Source organism: Sylvia atricapilla, chromosome 1 (assembly GCF_009819655.1).
Source record: "Sylvia atricapilla isolate bSylAtr1 chromosome 1, bSylAtr1.pri, whole genome shotgun sequence".
NCBI classification, from domain to species: domain Eukaryota; kingdom Metazoa; phylum Chordata; class Aves; order Passeriformes; family Sylviidae; genus Sylvia; species Sylvia atricapilla.
Genome location: NC_089140.1, coordinates 141,932,475 through 141,947,570, shown reverse-complemented (window position 1 = coordinate 141,947,570; position 15,096 = coordinate 141,932,475). Strand labels below are relative to the sequence as shown.

General features: G+C 37.8%; 1 protein-coding gene across 2 annotated transcripts in view; it reads right to left on the bottom strand.

Annotated features, from left to right (window-relative positions):
- NSMCE2 (NSE2 (MMS21) homolog, SMC5-SMC6 complex SUMO ligase) overlaps nt 1-15,096 on the bottom strand; it is a 134,489-nt gene that overhangs the window by 57,662 nt on the left and 61,731 nt on the right. For both annotated transcript variants that reach the window (XM_066335966.1, XM_066335976.1), the window contains one exon: nt 9,104-9,257. In XM_066335966.1, the coding sequence (XP_066192063.1) occupies nt 9,104-9,257 (154 nt within the window). The remainder of the gene's footprint in view (nt 1-9,103; nt 9,258-15,096) is intronic.

Below are 15,096 nucleotides of genomic sequence, written 5' to 3'. Positions count from 1 at the left end.
TCGAGTCTCCAGTAATCCAGTCAGGGGAGGATCCAGAGAGGAGTCAAACATCTTCCTCATAAGGGCTTTTTTTAGGTGCTTATTTGTGAATTTATTGGCATTGCTTCCTGGGAAACTGCTATAGTCACAAGGCTGTTTTATAAGCACTCTCACCCTCACTCCATTAACTGCTTCTCTCCCTCAACAGGTATTTTTAGTGCCTGTTGGAACACCTGTTAAGCAACTTGTCTTTAATCCTAAAATCATTCACTCCAAGTCTAGTAACACAAATCTACATCCACATTTGAGATGATAAGACATGATAAACCTATCCACACTTGTAAAGTCAGATGCCGTGTCTGAAATTAACACTAATACCTGCTGAAAGGTGACAACTTAAACCACTCCTCAGTTGTGACAAAATATCTCAATGCTCCAAGCCTGTTTAAGAGTGTAAATGCCAACAAAGTTGTTTGATTTCTCTGACTTTGTGCTAACGGAGATTGAAAGTAACATCTCTTAGGCTACCCCTGAGAGACAGTACATAGAATTAGCACATCAGCTCCCCAATAACATCAGTAATCATTTGAGAGTCTAAAATTCCTAAATCTACAGATTACAGCCATGGTCCATTTCCTCTCCAGCTACACAATACAAGCACAGGTGCACAGTCTCACAGTAAAAGAGTCATTACCTTTGTGTTACTTTAAAGTTGGCACATTTTTAGTCAACTTATGCAATACTGTGATTGACATACTGATGTAAAGCCTCTGTGCTGATGGAACAGATTTGTCACTGAACAAAGCTGTTCAAGCAGGTGTACCATAGCCCTCCTCCTGGGAGCCAAGACACTTAGCTCCAGACTCCAGCATCCAGTCTGAGGTCCACAGACCTAAAAGATGTGTGTGGCAGTCCTTTAGTGCTTCTATTCCTCCATTTCAGCTCAAGATCTGACAGATTTGGAGGAGTGCGAAGAAGATCTTCAGTGTATTAGTGACAAAAAATTCAAGTTTTAAAGAAACCATGCTCTACTCTGAGTTTATTGGTGCCAATGGCTTTTAAGAGGGAAAAAAAATAGTATGGATATCAAAAATTATGGTAAGCAGCCAATGCACATGAACATCTGATATGAAATTAGTGGATGTTTATTAATCTTGCTGTACAATATTATTTTGCATGTTATTATATGTTGCAAGTATAGACCAGGGAAAAGGGAAATTCCACTCATTTCAGAGCTACACTGGCACTTACCAAAGCAAGATCTACCTCAACCTGCCACGCTTCTGAAGGGCACAACAGAGAGCCACACGGGAAATAGTTTCAGGACCCATAAAAAACAGCAAGAGTTTTACTTTCTCTGAACTGAAGTATTACCATGCAGTGTGATATGCACTGATGGACTATTATTTAGTCAGCATTATCTCGTAACTACTTGCCTGTTTCTCCTCAAATGTGTTTGGTCCCAGCAGTCAATACAAACGCCTTACTTGGAGTAGTTGAGTTCTACTTAAATTAGTATTTCCACCAATCCTTGTGTATACTGATGGCATAAAGTCCCACCATATAAATGACATATAGAAAGAGAGAAAAAACCTACTGTCCCACCAGACAAATATTCAAGTAACAGAAACAAAAAAAAAAAAAGAGTAAATAAAACAAAGTTCTCGAATTTTAAAGCACCACAAAGCTTTCTTTTTCTCCTTCCTCCTCAATATACAAATGTCAAAATGAGAGGATCTCATTTAAATATTTTAACACTGAGATGTTCTCCTTTTCCTCTTTTCTTTGATTTTTTTCTCCTTGGACTGTTCTTCACCTATTTTCTTGTGATCACACTTAAAGTTTAAACTGTAAGCTCATGGCAAAAGAGTGGAATACCTGAATTGTCTAACTTCTAAATATTTCTGAATAGTGGGCAACAGGTATCATAGCAAGGAAAATTGTACTTAGCTGACAAAGGCAGTCCTTGTATTTTCACTACTCAGATTTGCAAAATAGTATGTATTACTACACCAGGAAAGAAGTGAAGTAAAACTCTAAGTGAAATCACTGATGATTTATTACCAGAAAGCAAATTTCCTGTAGAGTGTAATACATCTATTTAACATTTCTAAATTTTAGATACAGTCAAGGTTTAGTACCTATCCCTATGCTTCTCACTCATCTGAAATTTATAAAACATTTCTGATGAGTTCAAGCGTGGTCACAAGATTTTAAAAGTATCCATGTGGCATAACTGGATTACCACAGAGTCAAGAAATACAGGAACTGACTGAATCAAACTAAACTCCATTGAGGGAGAGCATCAGGGTGGAGTGCTGGAACAGGAACAATGAGTAAAAACTTGGTCACAAACTTACTTTGCTTTAAAATTTCTCACCATCTGAGCAAAGCTCTAAGGCTTTTCATCATTCTTCCAAGAGAAACAAAGGAGAAAAAAATTATTGTATTTTAAGATGGCATTTTATTAGATCTTGTGATTGAATACAACATCAAGGGAATAGAAGCAGCATCTAGAAGCTCCCTTCCTGACCTATATATTCACACGAACAGTAAAAATGCCATGCCGGTAGCCATCAATGTGCTCAGTTAAGAGAGAATTATCCCACAGCAGTAACAATAAATTAACTTAAGTATTATCCCTAAGTGTATAATAATAATAAAAAAATTATTTCCACGCAACACTCTATTTCCTTTCTAAATTTTATAGACTTGGTGATGACCTGAAAGCCAGGCAGACATAAAACCAAGAATTACATCGTGAAAAGACTTTTGCAATGGAATAAAATGTAGTCCTTTAAAAAATACATGTATAGATTAGATGACAGACATAAAAAGAGAAGATCTTATCATCATGCATCTGCTGATTAGAAGGGCAGATATTTATAACACGAGAGACCTACATCTGATGCTCTTTCTGATTTAGATACATCCTCCTTCAGCTGAGTGCTTTACTATAGGGTAAAGAGTTGGTGTCTGTCAGTACTTCCTTCTGCAGTTGTTGCCATTTTTATATATAGTTGAATACATTGTGGACAGAGAAAGAGGGAGACTGACTCCAGAGCTACAGTCAGTCACTTAGTAGGCCAAGAGCCAGTCAAGTTCTGATTTTAAATCACCAAGACTGAAACTCAGGTCTCTTATACTCCAGGTTACTCATAATGGAGAAGAGTTGTTGCAGGGGGTGGGTTGATTCCTCTTTCATTATAACTTTGCATTACATGTCAGAGCTCTAAATGCCAAAGCAAGAAACTTCTTATTTCGATCAATTTCATTAAAAAGGCAATAATTTCACCAAAGAAACTCGCACCAGGTCTACTGACAATTGATATTTTTCATTAATCCACTAACACAGTTATTGTTAATGCAAGCTTCTGCATTTTTAGTAGAAAAAAAAAAAAAAAAAGGCACTAACTTTTACCCTGGAAAAGTCATTCCAGATTGCAGAAGGAAATTTCTGATGGTTTCATTCACTCGGAAGTTGGTCTTTCCAAACTAGCAAGTGATGGTGATTTTGCACTTTGCATATTGCTCCTGGGGACCATTACAGCTCCCATTGCTATACTGTATGAGCACTCCATTTATCTAGTTTGTTTCTCTAGCTGATCTTTCCAAAAATTCTGTGAAATAGAGTAACTCATTCCATGATCAGACCCTCATCTCTTAATCTTTCAAAACAACAAGTGGGCTAGCTCACTCCTGAGCAAATCAACTTGTTCCTTCTAGGAAATACCCAGACATGACAGTCCCAAAAGGAAAACTCCCATGTCGAGTTTCTTTTCTCAGGATAGTCCTCATGCCCTACTCAGAAGTCAGCTCTCACTCACGCAAATGCCTCTTGACACACTCATTTTACTCCTCTGGAGGTGTAGTTTGCCCCCTCAGCATCATGCCATGAAAACATTACTCTGGCACACTAAACACACTTAGGTTATTACCTACAATTCTTTGAACTCAAAATATCACAAAAACGAAATAATGATATTTTAGTGCCACTAGAGAAGCAAGACAATTGAATGTTTTGAACTCAATTGGACATGGCTGCTTTGCTCCATAGGCTACCAGCGCAGAGCAGCACGGATACGAGCCAGTCCACAAACACAGTACACCCAGAAGTGAATTCCAGACATGGGTGTAAGGTCCAGACCCAAAAAGTTTTTAGGGATCTAACTCCCAGTGATCTGTTCTGAAACTAAATGACTCAATCTAAGACAACAAGAGGGTAACAAAGCACAGACCTAAACCAAGGTCTCCTAAACTTCAAATGACCTTCCCAAGTGCTGGATCCTCTTTCATTTCTTTACTAAAGGGACTGTCTGTAAGGCATTTTACATAAATGAAAAGTGCATATCCCACACACACCACTGAACTGTCATAACACCAATCCCACTTTCAGCTGGAATTTTCAGCTCTTGTGCTGAAGTTGTTTCTCATAATTAGTCAGTAAGGAGATTTTATTTTTTTACATTGAAAATGTAAGGAAAAAACACTAACATTACTTTTCAGCTGAACCTCGGCCATCAGAGCTAAGTATAGGGACAAAAATAGGCCAACTAAGAAGTCAGCTACAACTGAAGAGAAACCCAGATCTGCAAATCAGTTATGTGAGTCCATGAAAGTAACTTCAACTATTTCCTCAAATTTTACCACTGCTGTGCGGCAAGAAGTAAAATTAACTTGCCTACATCAGTGTGATTTTGTGAGGATTAATTGGATGAAACTCTTCAAATAATATAGTACACAGTGTCTTGTTGCAGCTTGTTTTCTTATCTGACTAAAAGCAAATCAAAGACCTTAGTCTTCTCTGGAATCTGTCGTAGACGGTTTTAAAAATTTAAAGGTAATTCGGTTTTAAAAATTTAAAGGTAATTCCTTTCACAGTGACTTTTTTTCTATTCCAAACTGTCTCTAATTTTTTTTTTTTACATCATTGTTTCTCAGCATATGCATAACTTAAAAGACATGTATCCACAGGGCATATGGCATCTATTTGAACATTAAAAATCTTCTTCTTTCAAAATATTTGCTTATTGATAACGACTATAAATCCATCCTACCAAAAAGATACATACTTTTTCCTTTCAAAGACTCACAGCCTTTTTTTTCTTCAGTGGAGAATGCAAGAAAGATCCTTACAACTGCAGTGTAGCTACTTTCCAAACTACATTAGAATGACTGGTATCCTGTGACAAAAACTTATCTAAACTACTAATTGAGTCTCAAAATTATTTGTTCCCCATAAAGAATAAAAATTATCTTTCCTACATTTGCCAAATCAAGTCCCTAAACTGTTTGGCATAACCAGCAATATTGTCATTCATTCAAATCTTAGCACTTTCCATAAAGTCACTACTGAAGCATGCATCTGTTGTGTGTTTGCAGAACCTGCAGTTATCAAGGATTCCAAAGTGCACGTTATCAAAAGAGCTATGAAATCTGTCATCCTTTGTGCACCAAATGTGACACTAAATAACCTTCAGCAAATACAGTAGTGGCAGCTAGGGTCACAAGAGTAGAGATTACACCTTCTGATTAGGTCTCTGTGCACAGCATCATAAATTTAAACTGATTTAAACTGTGGGGAATAAAGACAGATCTTTGTTTCATTCTGTGAAGACAAAATTTCTCATATTTTCTGCCCGAAGATAGATGCCTTTGATATGTGTATGTGTGCATAAATATATATATATTTATATATTCTGGCATGAAATAAAAAGACTCAGTAATACAACTTCAAATAGAAGGATTTAAAACTTACAGAAGATACAAAATGCAAAGTTACAATTCCTGCATGGTTTAGTTCCTATGGGCTCACTCCTGCAAGACTCTGTACTGTGGTCATGCTCCAATAAGGAAGTGAAACATGCCAGCCAGCAATCTCACTCATTTCAAAGGATCTACCCATAAAATTTAATTCAAGCAACTTGCTTAAGCATTTCACTTAATCAAAAGGAGATCATTAAGCACTTTGCAGATCCAGGACCCTTATGTCTGAGGAGAACACCAGTCATATAGTGTTAAGGACACAAAAAATTTTCCTTACCACACATCCAATTATTCAGAACTTTCTGGTATTATCAAATTTAGTGAATACTCATCCAAGTACTCAGCTATTCGGAAAAGATAACGTTCTTGGGGGTACAAGAAATAGTTAAAAAAAAAAGAAAAATCAAACAACACTCTTTTCTACTGCTTACAGTCTAAGAAGGTTTAAATTAAAAAATGAAAATGTTTTCCATTAAAAATAAGAAGTGGGAAATTAGGAAACTAAGATAGTTCTGAAAACAGACTTCAGAAAAATCACTTGCTGTTCACATAAAACCTGTCTGACAGTGTTTTGACACATATCAGAGGTGAAGATTTTTCATTACTTCACAAACTCCAGCTGAAGTAGCTGCATAATAAAGGCTCACAGATTTAGAGAAAATGCCTGAAAACTGTCTGAACGATGAGCAGAACAGAAACTGCTCTGAGGCAAGATCTCATCCTTACTGCCACAGAGATGTACTTGCTCAATTTCATTTCTGCACCTTGGCTGCTGCTGAAATTCACAGCTAAGAAGGTCTCCTTCCCACAGAACTGCCAAGGGAAGACAAGCTGAAAGTGATACAGCACCGCTCTCCTCCCTGAGTATTTGAGCTCCCTGTGACACTGCCTGTCACCTGTCAGGGGACTGGGAACAACAATGCAGCTTCCTTTCATCACAGTGGCAGCAAATATCAAAGGAGAAAATATATTAGCTTCATTTTCTGTTGAAATAAGGTTGTATTTAAGTGCTTCACACTTTGCACCATATCTAAAAACCATGTTAAGAAAGTTTTTCTCCTTCAAATCCTAGTTAATTTCTAAGTAGCATGACAATCTGAGAATATAGTATTTCCTTGTTCAGCTGTTGTAGAACACAAATGTCAAACTCTGCATAAAAGATACATAATCATTAATGGTAACTCATCCTGGAAGGCAAATCTTTGCAGTATCTACTGTGTCTGCCTCTTAGAAAAGAAAATACTGGGAAAAAAAATCTAACAAACAAACCAATCAACCAAAAAAAAAAAAACAAACACACCACCAAAGAAACAGGAAAGCCCCTCTGAGAAAACTTAGCCGGAGTTATTATGTTTTATCTACTTGAGAAATAAAACCATATTCCAGAAAAAAGCTAAAAACTGAGCCTCAACTGTGTATGTGTTCTTGAAACAAGCCAGGAATTGTGAACTAAGTTGCACCTGGCAAGGCTAATAGTTGAAAACAAAATATTAACCAGCAGTTGTTCATGAAGTTATTGATACGTGTAACTCACATCCAGCAGTTTTAAAATGTGTCCCAAAATCTGGAGACATATTATGATATGCTGTTAAGAGGAAGCCAGAATTGTAGGACTCATGCTTTTGAAATCCCAACTCATACAGAAGAAGGTAAAGAATACATAGATAACTTGGCTTAAGCATGAATGCTGAAGATTTAACAGGATAACTTTAATTTCTTCTTACAAAATAACCCCACCAAAACCACATGAACATACGGTATGTTTTTAGGTAAATCACCAGCTTATGGAAACTAGTAATGTCTTTTACAGATTTTATTAGTCTTCAGCTCAGCTGGTATTGCAAGTCAAGTGTTTAATAAGAAAAATCTGGATTTCAGGTAGCAGTAGCAGCATGATGTCTTGATATTCTTTTAAGAATAATTTCTATTGTGTTTATTTAGTTTGGGTTTTTTTCCAGCAGGTAGGCCAGTTAGAACTGAGTCCCATAGCTTCAACTGTATGTATCACTAGAGCACACACCCCTTCCTCAGGCAATTACAAGGTGGAAAGTAAATCCAAAGTCAGTTATCGAGATTTTTATCTTCTTAGTTACAAACACCTGGAAATTAGAAATTACAACATAATGGTGGGGCAGTAATAATTTTATGGTTATGTAGGGAGTGAAAATTACACTGTTTTGTGGTCTGCAGCTCAGTATGTACTTGCTTAGAGTGGTACCAAGAGCTCTATTAAACTCAGAGATCAGTGCTAAAATGCATAAAGATGGGAAAGAAATATATTAAACCTTTAAGCTCTAATCCTAGGGAGTCTTGAGATACCAGATCTGAAATTCACCTTGTCAAGCATGTCTTATAAATCCCTATAAGGAAGCAATCCAAAGTCCAGTGGAAAAATTCTTTCCAGTAGAAAACGGTTTTGGATAGGGCTTCAAAAAAAACCAGAACTCAAGGAGAGCTACAGGAGAGCACCCAGAATATCATTTTCCAATGGTATAAATCATTAATCTATGACTGCTGAAGTTCCTGAGATACCAGCTTATGTTGAAATCAAAATGTGGGATGGGAGGGAATAGATACCGGGATCAAGGGACAGCAAGCAGAATAATATGATTTGAGAACATAATCATGATAGGGGAAGAGCAACACAAATAGTGTCGGAGCCCATGAACTTTCCCAGCACCAGTAAGCAGAGTGATAATTTAATGACTGCTATATCTGTGGGACAATAAAAGCAGACAATTTTGTTGTGTTGCATAAATAACCAAACTGTTTACTTTCCAACTTTTCTGGTAATTTAAGCACAAATAACTTTAATACTTGAAAAATTACATGAATTTAAGACCCCCTGAAGATTTTAGTAATCTGTAGTATTATATGGTGTGTGCACAGAAGCTGTAAACCTGAGAACAAGTACAGTAAGCATTTTCCAACAATATAGTTCTACGATTAAAGCAAAGGTCTTCTCAGTGTTGCAACACATCCTATGTTGTGAAACAGGAGCAATTTGTTTAAGTGACAAATGAAAACAGCTTACCTAATCCTTTTAAAAGATCCTATCAATTAGGAAAATAAATGTGAAAGGTCTTCAAATGAAAAAGCCCACTTTACCAAAAAAAAAGCATTTTTCATTATATTTATATTCAAACACAGCAGGAGCTGTGGGAGTCTAAATAAAACTACTAAGGTAATTACACTGGATTTTTCTACACAGATATCCACTTAAATAGGTTTTTGAGTTTTTAATAATACTCACATCAGTTTAAGCCATATCAGTTTTAGGCAGTTCTATATTTCAGGGCAGTTAGTCAGATCTCACTACTTTGCACTCAAAGAATTGTTTTTAAAAAATCAGACTTACATTGTTTTTTCATCTCCTTAAGTTGATCCTTAAAATACATATATTTTTCATTCGTTTGGAAATCTGAGTCACTGTTCTTGCTCTCCATTTCAAGGAATTTTTCTTGCGCCAAGTTTTCTAAATCTGGTAAATTTTCTGGTTTTTCTCGTTTTACCTGTAAGGAAGAAGAAATAGAATGCATTCATTATGACACATTTTAATACAAAGCAAAAAGACATCAAGCAAAAATTCATTAGCATAATCTCAGTTTCTTCTGACTACAGTTAGGCTTCTTGCTCTGAAGCCATAACCTCCAAGTAATTCATTTCAGTGAAAGTAACTATGGAATGTAGACATTAGCTTCTCAGTGTCATTTCACTCGTTTTCTAGGTATTTCTCACACTAGCAAAAAGGAAAACTGAACCTTGCAGTCAAATTTACCTCTGTGAGTGGTGAAGGAACCAGCATAATGCTCAATGAGAATGAAACCAAAGTACACAACTCTGTCCAGAAAGCAAGAAGATAATAGAAAATCTGAAATAACTTCTGTTAAGACTTTTGTAAAGACCTCCACTCTCTCATCACAAGGAATCAGGTTTACAGAAGCCTAGAATTCATATGCAAGATTATTGTGATAACATCAGCAAGAGCAGTACAACTAATGTGAAAGGAAACCACCTCAATTTATTTGTGCTGTGTGAACAAGAAGCATTAAGCCATATGAGCAGGCAGAAACACAATTTCTTGAAAAGCACTTACTTATAGCAAAGACATCTGGAATGATCTTAAGCATAAATACCCAGAAAAGAGAAGTCATCACACAGACAATATTAAGACATTCTAAGAATGCAAAAAGCACTTTGGGATCCCCCTAAAATCAATAATTGGAATTTTCTGTTTCTATAGGCAACATTAGTTCTAGGGAACTGTGACTTTGACAGGCCTTGATAAGAACAAGCTTTCAGGTAGTAGGGACTGTGCAATAAGAATCAGCAACAGCACCAAGTTAGAAAGAAGGTGGACATCTGTCAAATCCTTAATGCTAAGCATTTTGTGAACCAGAAAAAGGCCACTTCTATCCCAAAATCATGTCAAAATATGATAATCTGAAAAAAGGGATGTAAGCACCATTTCTGCTGAGCCATTCTTCCCCTACCACACACACTAAATTCTGCCCTTCACCAGACCATGACACTATTCATTGTGAAAGACAGGAAAAGAAGGAGCCTACTGAGAAAAAAACTAGTCCACTTCATCTCAAATCATTTACAGGTTTAAAAGTTTACAGAGACCTTAGAAATCCTACAAAAAATATTTCATTTCAGAAGCCAAATAAATAATATATGTTCATGTAAAAATGGACTTAGCAGATACATAAAATGAAAAAAGAAAACTTTACTATCCCTTAAGGAAAGCAAAGTAATCCACAGAATTATTACTTCTTCCAAGAGCAAAGCCAGTTTGGCACCTTTACTTTCAGCAGAATGCAAGTTGTGGCAAGAAGAAAAATAAGAAAAAACCATGCAGTGCCAGGTGATAGCATGAAGTTTTCAAAGGCACCTGGAGATAAAAGATCACCCACCACAACATCCAGCTGTAAATGGGAAAGACTCAGTAATATTTTATTACCAAAGGAGCACAGTGACTATGAAAAACAAACAGCATGTCATCAGAGATGCTTAGACTGCTGCAGGAGCCAGGCAGGAGTGTAGAATCTTTATCCCATGAAATTTGACCAAAGGAGCAAAGGAAAACAGAGCACCCTGTGCCCAGTGCAGTGAGGAGAATCACATGCACTCGAATGGTTTGCCTGTGCCAGCATCAGAGCACACTGCTGCAACAGGACTATCACAACCTCAACCAGCATTGTTCAGCACTCAGCTGGAGAAGAAACTTGGCCATCAGCTGTATGCAAGAACAAAAAGGCAGTTACTAAATCAAAATTCATTTAAAATCCAAGACATTATAAAAGAATGCTTTGATCTGGACTCATGCAGTGCAAACATATTCCTTTCTGCAACATCACACCTTTTACCGACATTCTCTCTTTAACATAAAAATAACATGTAGACACAAACAGGAATAGTCCAAATAACAACCCACCACAAAGGTCTGCCCTCATGACAAATGAGAGCAGTATGGCCAGATCCCATACAGAAGATCCAGCTGTGTATACTAAAAATAACCCTAAAGTGCTTCTAAGTTGCTGAGACTGACATGAAGAGTAAAATAAATTATGTGGACATTCATAACAGGCGTCCATCATTACTAAAGACAATGTCAATAATCTTTTCCTCTCCACAGGGATCACATTACACACTGATAGAGTTACATCAGGATCTCTTTATCTTTTTCTTGACTCATGGAAGATTTGAGTGCAGATATGCATCAACATTAGCATCTTCAATCATACCCTCAGACTGAGAGGTGAAAAGAAGGGCACGGCCAATGTTAGTTCAAACATTGGCTCTCAATTCCAACTTCCAGAATTAAAAGACTTTACACATATGAGCAGAGAAAAAAGCAGGAACTGTAACTTAGAGCATTATGCTACCAAAAAGGACATATGTTTGAGAAGGTGCCCTACATCACTCTGTACTGGTGCTACCTCACCTCTAGTGTTGGGTGCAGTTTTGGGCACCACAATGTAAGAAAGATACAAATCTCTTAGCGAGCACCCAGAGAGGGATACAAAGATGGTAAACAGTTTAGAGGAGGAGCTGTATGAGAAATGGCTGAGGTCAGCCCAGAGAAAAGGAGACTGAGGGGAGAGAAAACCTCATTTCAGTCTGCAGCTTCCTCACGAGGGGAAGTGGGGGAGCAAATACCAACCTCTGCTCTTTGGTGGCCAGCAACAGGACCCAAAGAACAGCATAAAGCTGTGTCAGGGGGATTTAGATTGGGTATTAGAAAAAGGTTTTTCACCCAGAGGCTGGCCCAAGGAACATGCTCCCAGGGAAGTGGTCACAGTGTTGAGCCTGACAGAGTTCAAGACATGTTTGAACAACACTCTCAGATGCATGGTGGGATTCTTGGGGGTGTCCTGTGCAGGGCCAGGAGCTGGACTCAATGACCTTTGTGGCTCTCAGCTCAGGATTCTCTTATGATTCTGTGATATGCATCCAAATAAACTTTGTCTGTGCCACTACAGAGCTACAAAAATTTGCATGAGGACATCTTAGTAACCTCAAGAGAATGCTTATATAAAACTCTCCCTCAGCACCTAATGAATCATAGCTTGCTGCCATAGGTCCATCAAGCTAAGAGCTAGCCTGCTATTTGCTAAGGGCAACAATTCCACCAGCTATCAAGAGAAAAAAAGTCATTCACACCAGCTATATTCCCAATAGCAACTGGGAACATTGCTAGTTTGTGAGGAAAGCCCAGCAATGCAGCACATATGACAAAGGCTTAGACAACGACCTCATATAAAAACCTAGAGTCAGGTGTGAGAGATGCTCAAAGAATGCACTTTCTTGTAATCTAACATCGTTCATGTTTACAATTTAAATTCAGTTTCTGTTCACCTCCACATGATTGCTTTCATTAAAATGATTAATAGAGACACCATTCCTGACCACACTCAGAACTGTACCTCACACATGCTATTACTGAAATGCCAGGTAGACCTTCTGGAAGGTCAACACATTACAGGTGAATAATAAGGCATGTCCACCCACTATAATAACAAGCACATGTATTTTCCTGTGCACAGGCAATTTCTCTTTGGTGCTGCATATCCTATGCCTTGAAGAGGGTGAGAACGGTCTACACAACATAAATGAAAACGAAAGAAAATGTCCCATCTGTCCCAGATCCTCACAGTGGGACCAAATTACAACATCTTATACACTACATCAGCACAACACCTTTACAGGTTCATTACAGCTTTCTTTAGTTCTCACCACCCACCCACTCCTACTCTACAGATTCTTGATGGATGCAGGAATGATGAGATCAGCATAACAAAAGGTTTGAGGACAGTACAAACATAGGGTATGGCTAAGGGCCAAGGCAAAATTATCAGTGTTCAGGGCACCAAGTTGGGGTCATGCTCCTTCTTGGTCTCAGTAGCATGTGAGATAAATGCTTACTAGGAGACCTGAAGTCATTGACATGTTCAATTCCTCAGAATAAGTTACTTCACATGAGAACCATGAAAGACACATTAAGCAAACAACCGTTCGTTTAGCAGCACTGTCAGCCAAAACCAGCATGCCAAGTAACACCTTGCAGTCATTAGTCAATCCATTGAGAGCTACATTGATTTTGAAATGGGGTGGAGGCACACACACCCTACAAAGCATCCTGGAAATTACATGTAACGATGAACTGGGAGTGTTCAGGACATATGGTGAAAAGAAGTATCAGTCACAACAGCTTGTTTACAGCAGTAGAAATAGAAAAAGCAAAAGCATCTGCTGTGCCATACCAGCAAAGAAAATCACAGATTTTTACATGGGGGTCAGCAATGAGGAGAGGAGACATGTTATATATAACATACATATACATACATGATGTACCAGCAGCTCTGACAGGAAAATACATTTGCAAACACTAAACACATAATTGTTGAGAAAAATGTAGCTGTAGTTTAACTATCAAAAGATACATTTACTCATGGCCTCACACCACAGCACCTGGTCAGAGCCAGGTGTGCAAAGGGATTTCTGACAGGCAGTGCTTATGGAATGAGCCCCTGGCTGTAAGGATACACCTTCCTCTCATGGATTCTTGCGCTATTCTATGCCTAAACTCTTAAAACTATGCCTTCAAAAGTCAGGCTTTTTGAAAGGCCAGCCTGCAGAGCCTAAGGGAAGAGTAAATGCAGGATATTTTAAGGGACAGTCTGGGGAATTTTTATTTCATCAATTACAATAACCACCAAGTCAAAAATAAATTATTCTGTTCCTGACCAATCTCAGAACAAGTAAGGTCAAAGGTACCATAGACTAAATTGGACCAGTTTGTGGTATTAGGCTCCATACAGTAAGGGATCAGTGTCTGAAAAGGCACTAATTAGCATAACCCTGCATGCTGCACTGCACCATTTAATAATTGTCCTGCCCAGTCCCAAAACACAAACATTAAACAATTTAGCCTCAAACACCCATTGTGACATGTATTTTACAAATGGAGAGGCTGTGGCATTAAGAGATGAATAACTTGGCCTAAGGTTGCACAAGGAGACTGTGGCAGAATCAAGAATAAATAAATCCCAATTCTGTGCTTTTGAGCACAAAGCCATCCTTTTACCTTCTCCTTTAGCGGAGGGAAAGCTCAAATTAACATGTGCATTTGGTTCACTCTCTATAAAGAGGCCTGAAACAGCTTGTGGCTGCTTGGCAAACCTTGATAAAAGAACAGCATTCTGCCTGTCACAGAAATGCTTCACTGGTCTTTGCATTGCAGTGGTTCAGCATGTGACACTCCATGGTTATTTTTTAGCCTTTTTGTTCTTCTCTCTCTAGCACAGAAGTCCTCTAGCTGCATATTTTTATCCTGTCACTGTTCCAAGGTACTGTTTCTCAGGGCTATCTTTTATGTCCCTGGTACTTGGAAGCTTGCTAGAACCATTCCTTTTATTTCTCAGAAATTTCTTGCCATACCTGAACCATGTAGCAGTATCCTCAAATCTGTGATACAACCTATCTTTTCAAAGAATTCAGAATTCTCACCACAGTCTTTCAAACCATGCATTATTTGTTCCCTGTAATTTAATTCCTGCAAAATATGGACTTTTGAAGTTTAATTTATTAGTATTATTGACATTTCAGTTTTGTGAGGTATAGAAACATTCCTGCTTGCTAATGAACTTTTAAAAGACCAAGTCAGCTAACAGGGCAAAATTTCTTAATTTTCCAGATTCTTTGTAGTTTCATTTATGAAAGGGAGGGTGATTAGTCACAAAGTGCTATAAAGCTTAGAGGTATGTAGTTATTTAGATATTTATATTCTTCTGGGATCGCACAAAAAAGGATTATGATGATGTTTCCACTGAACTCCAAGCTCAG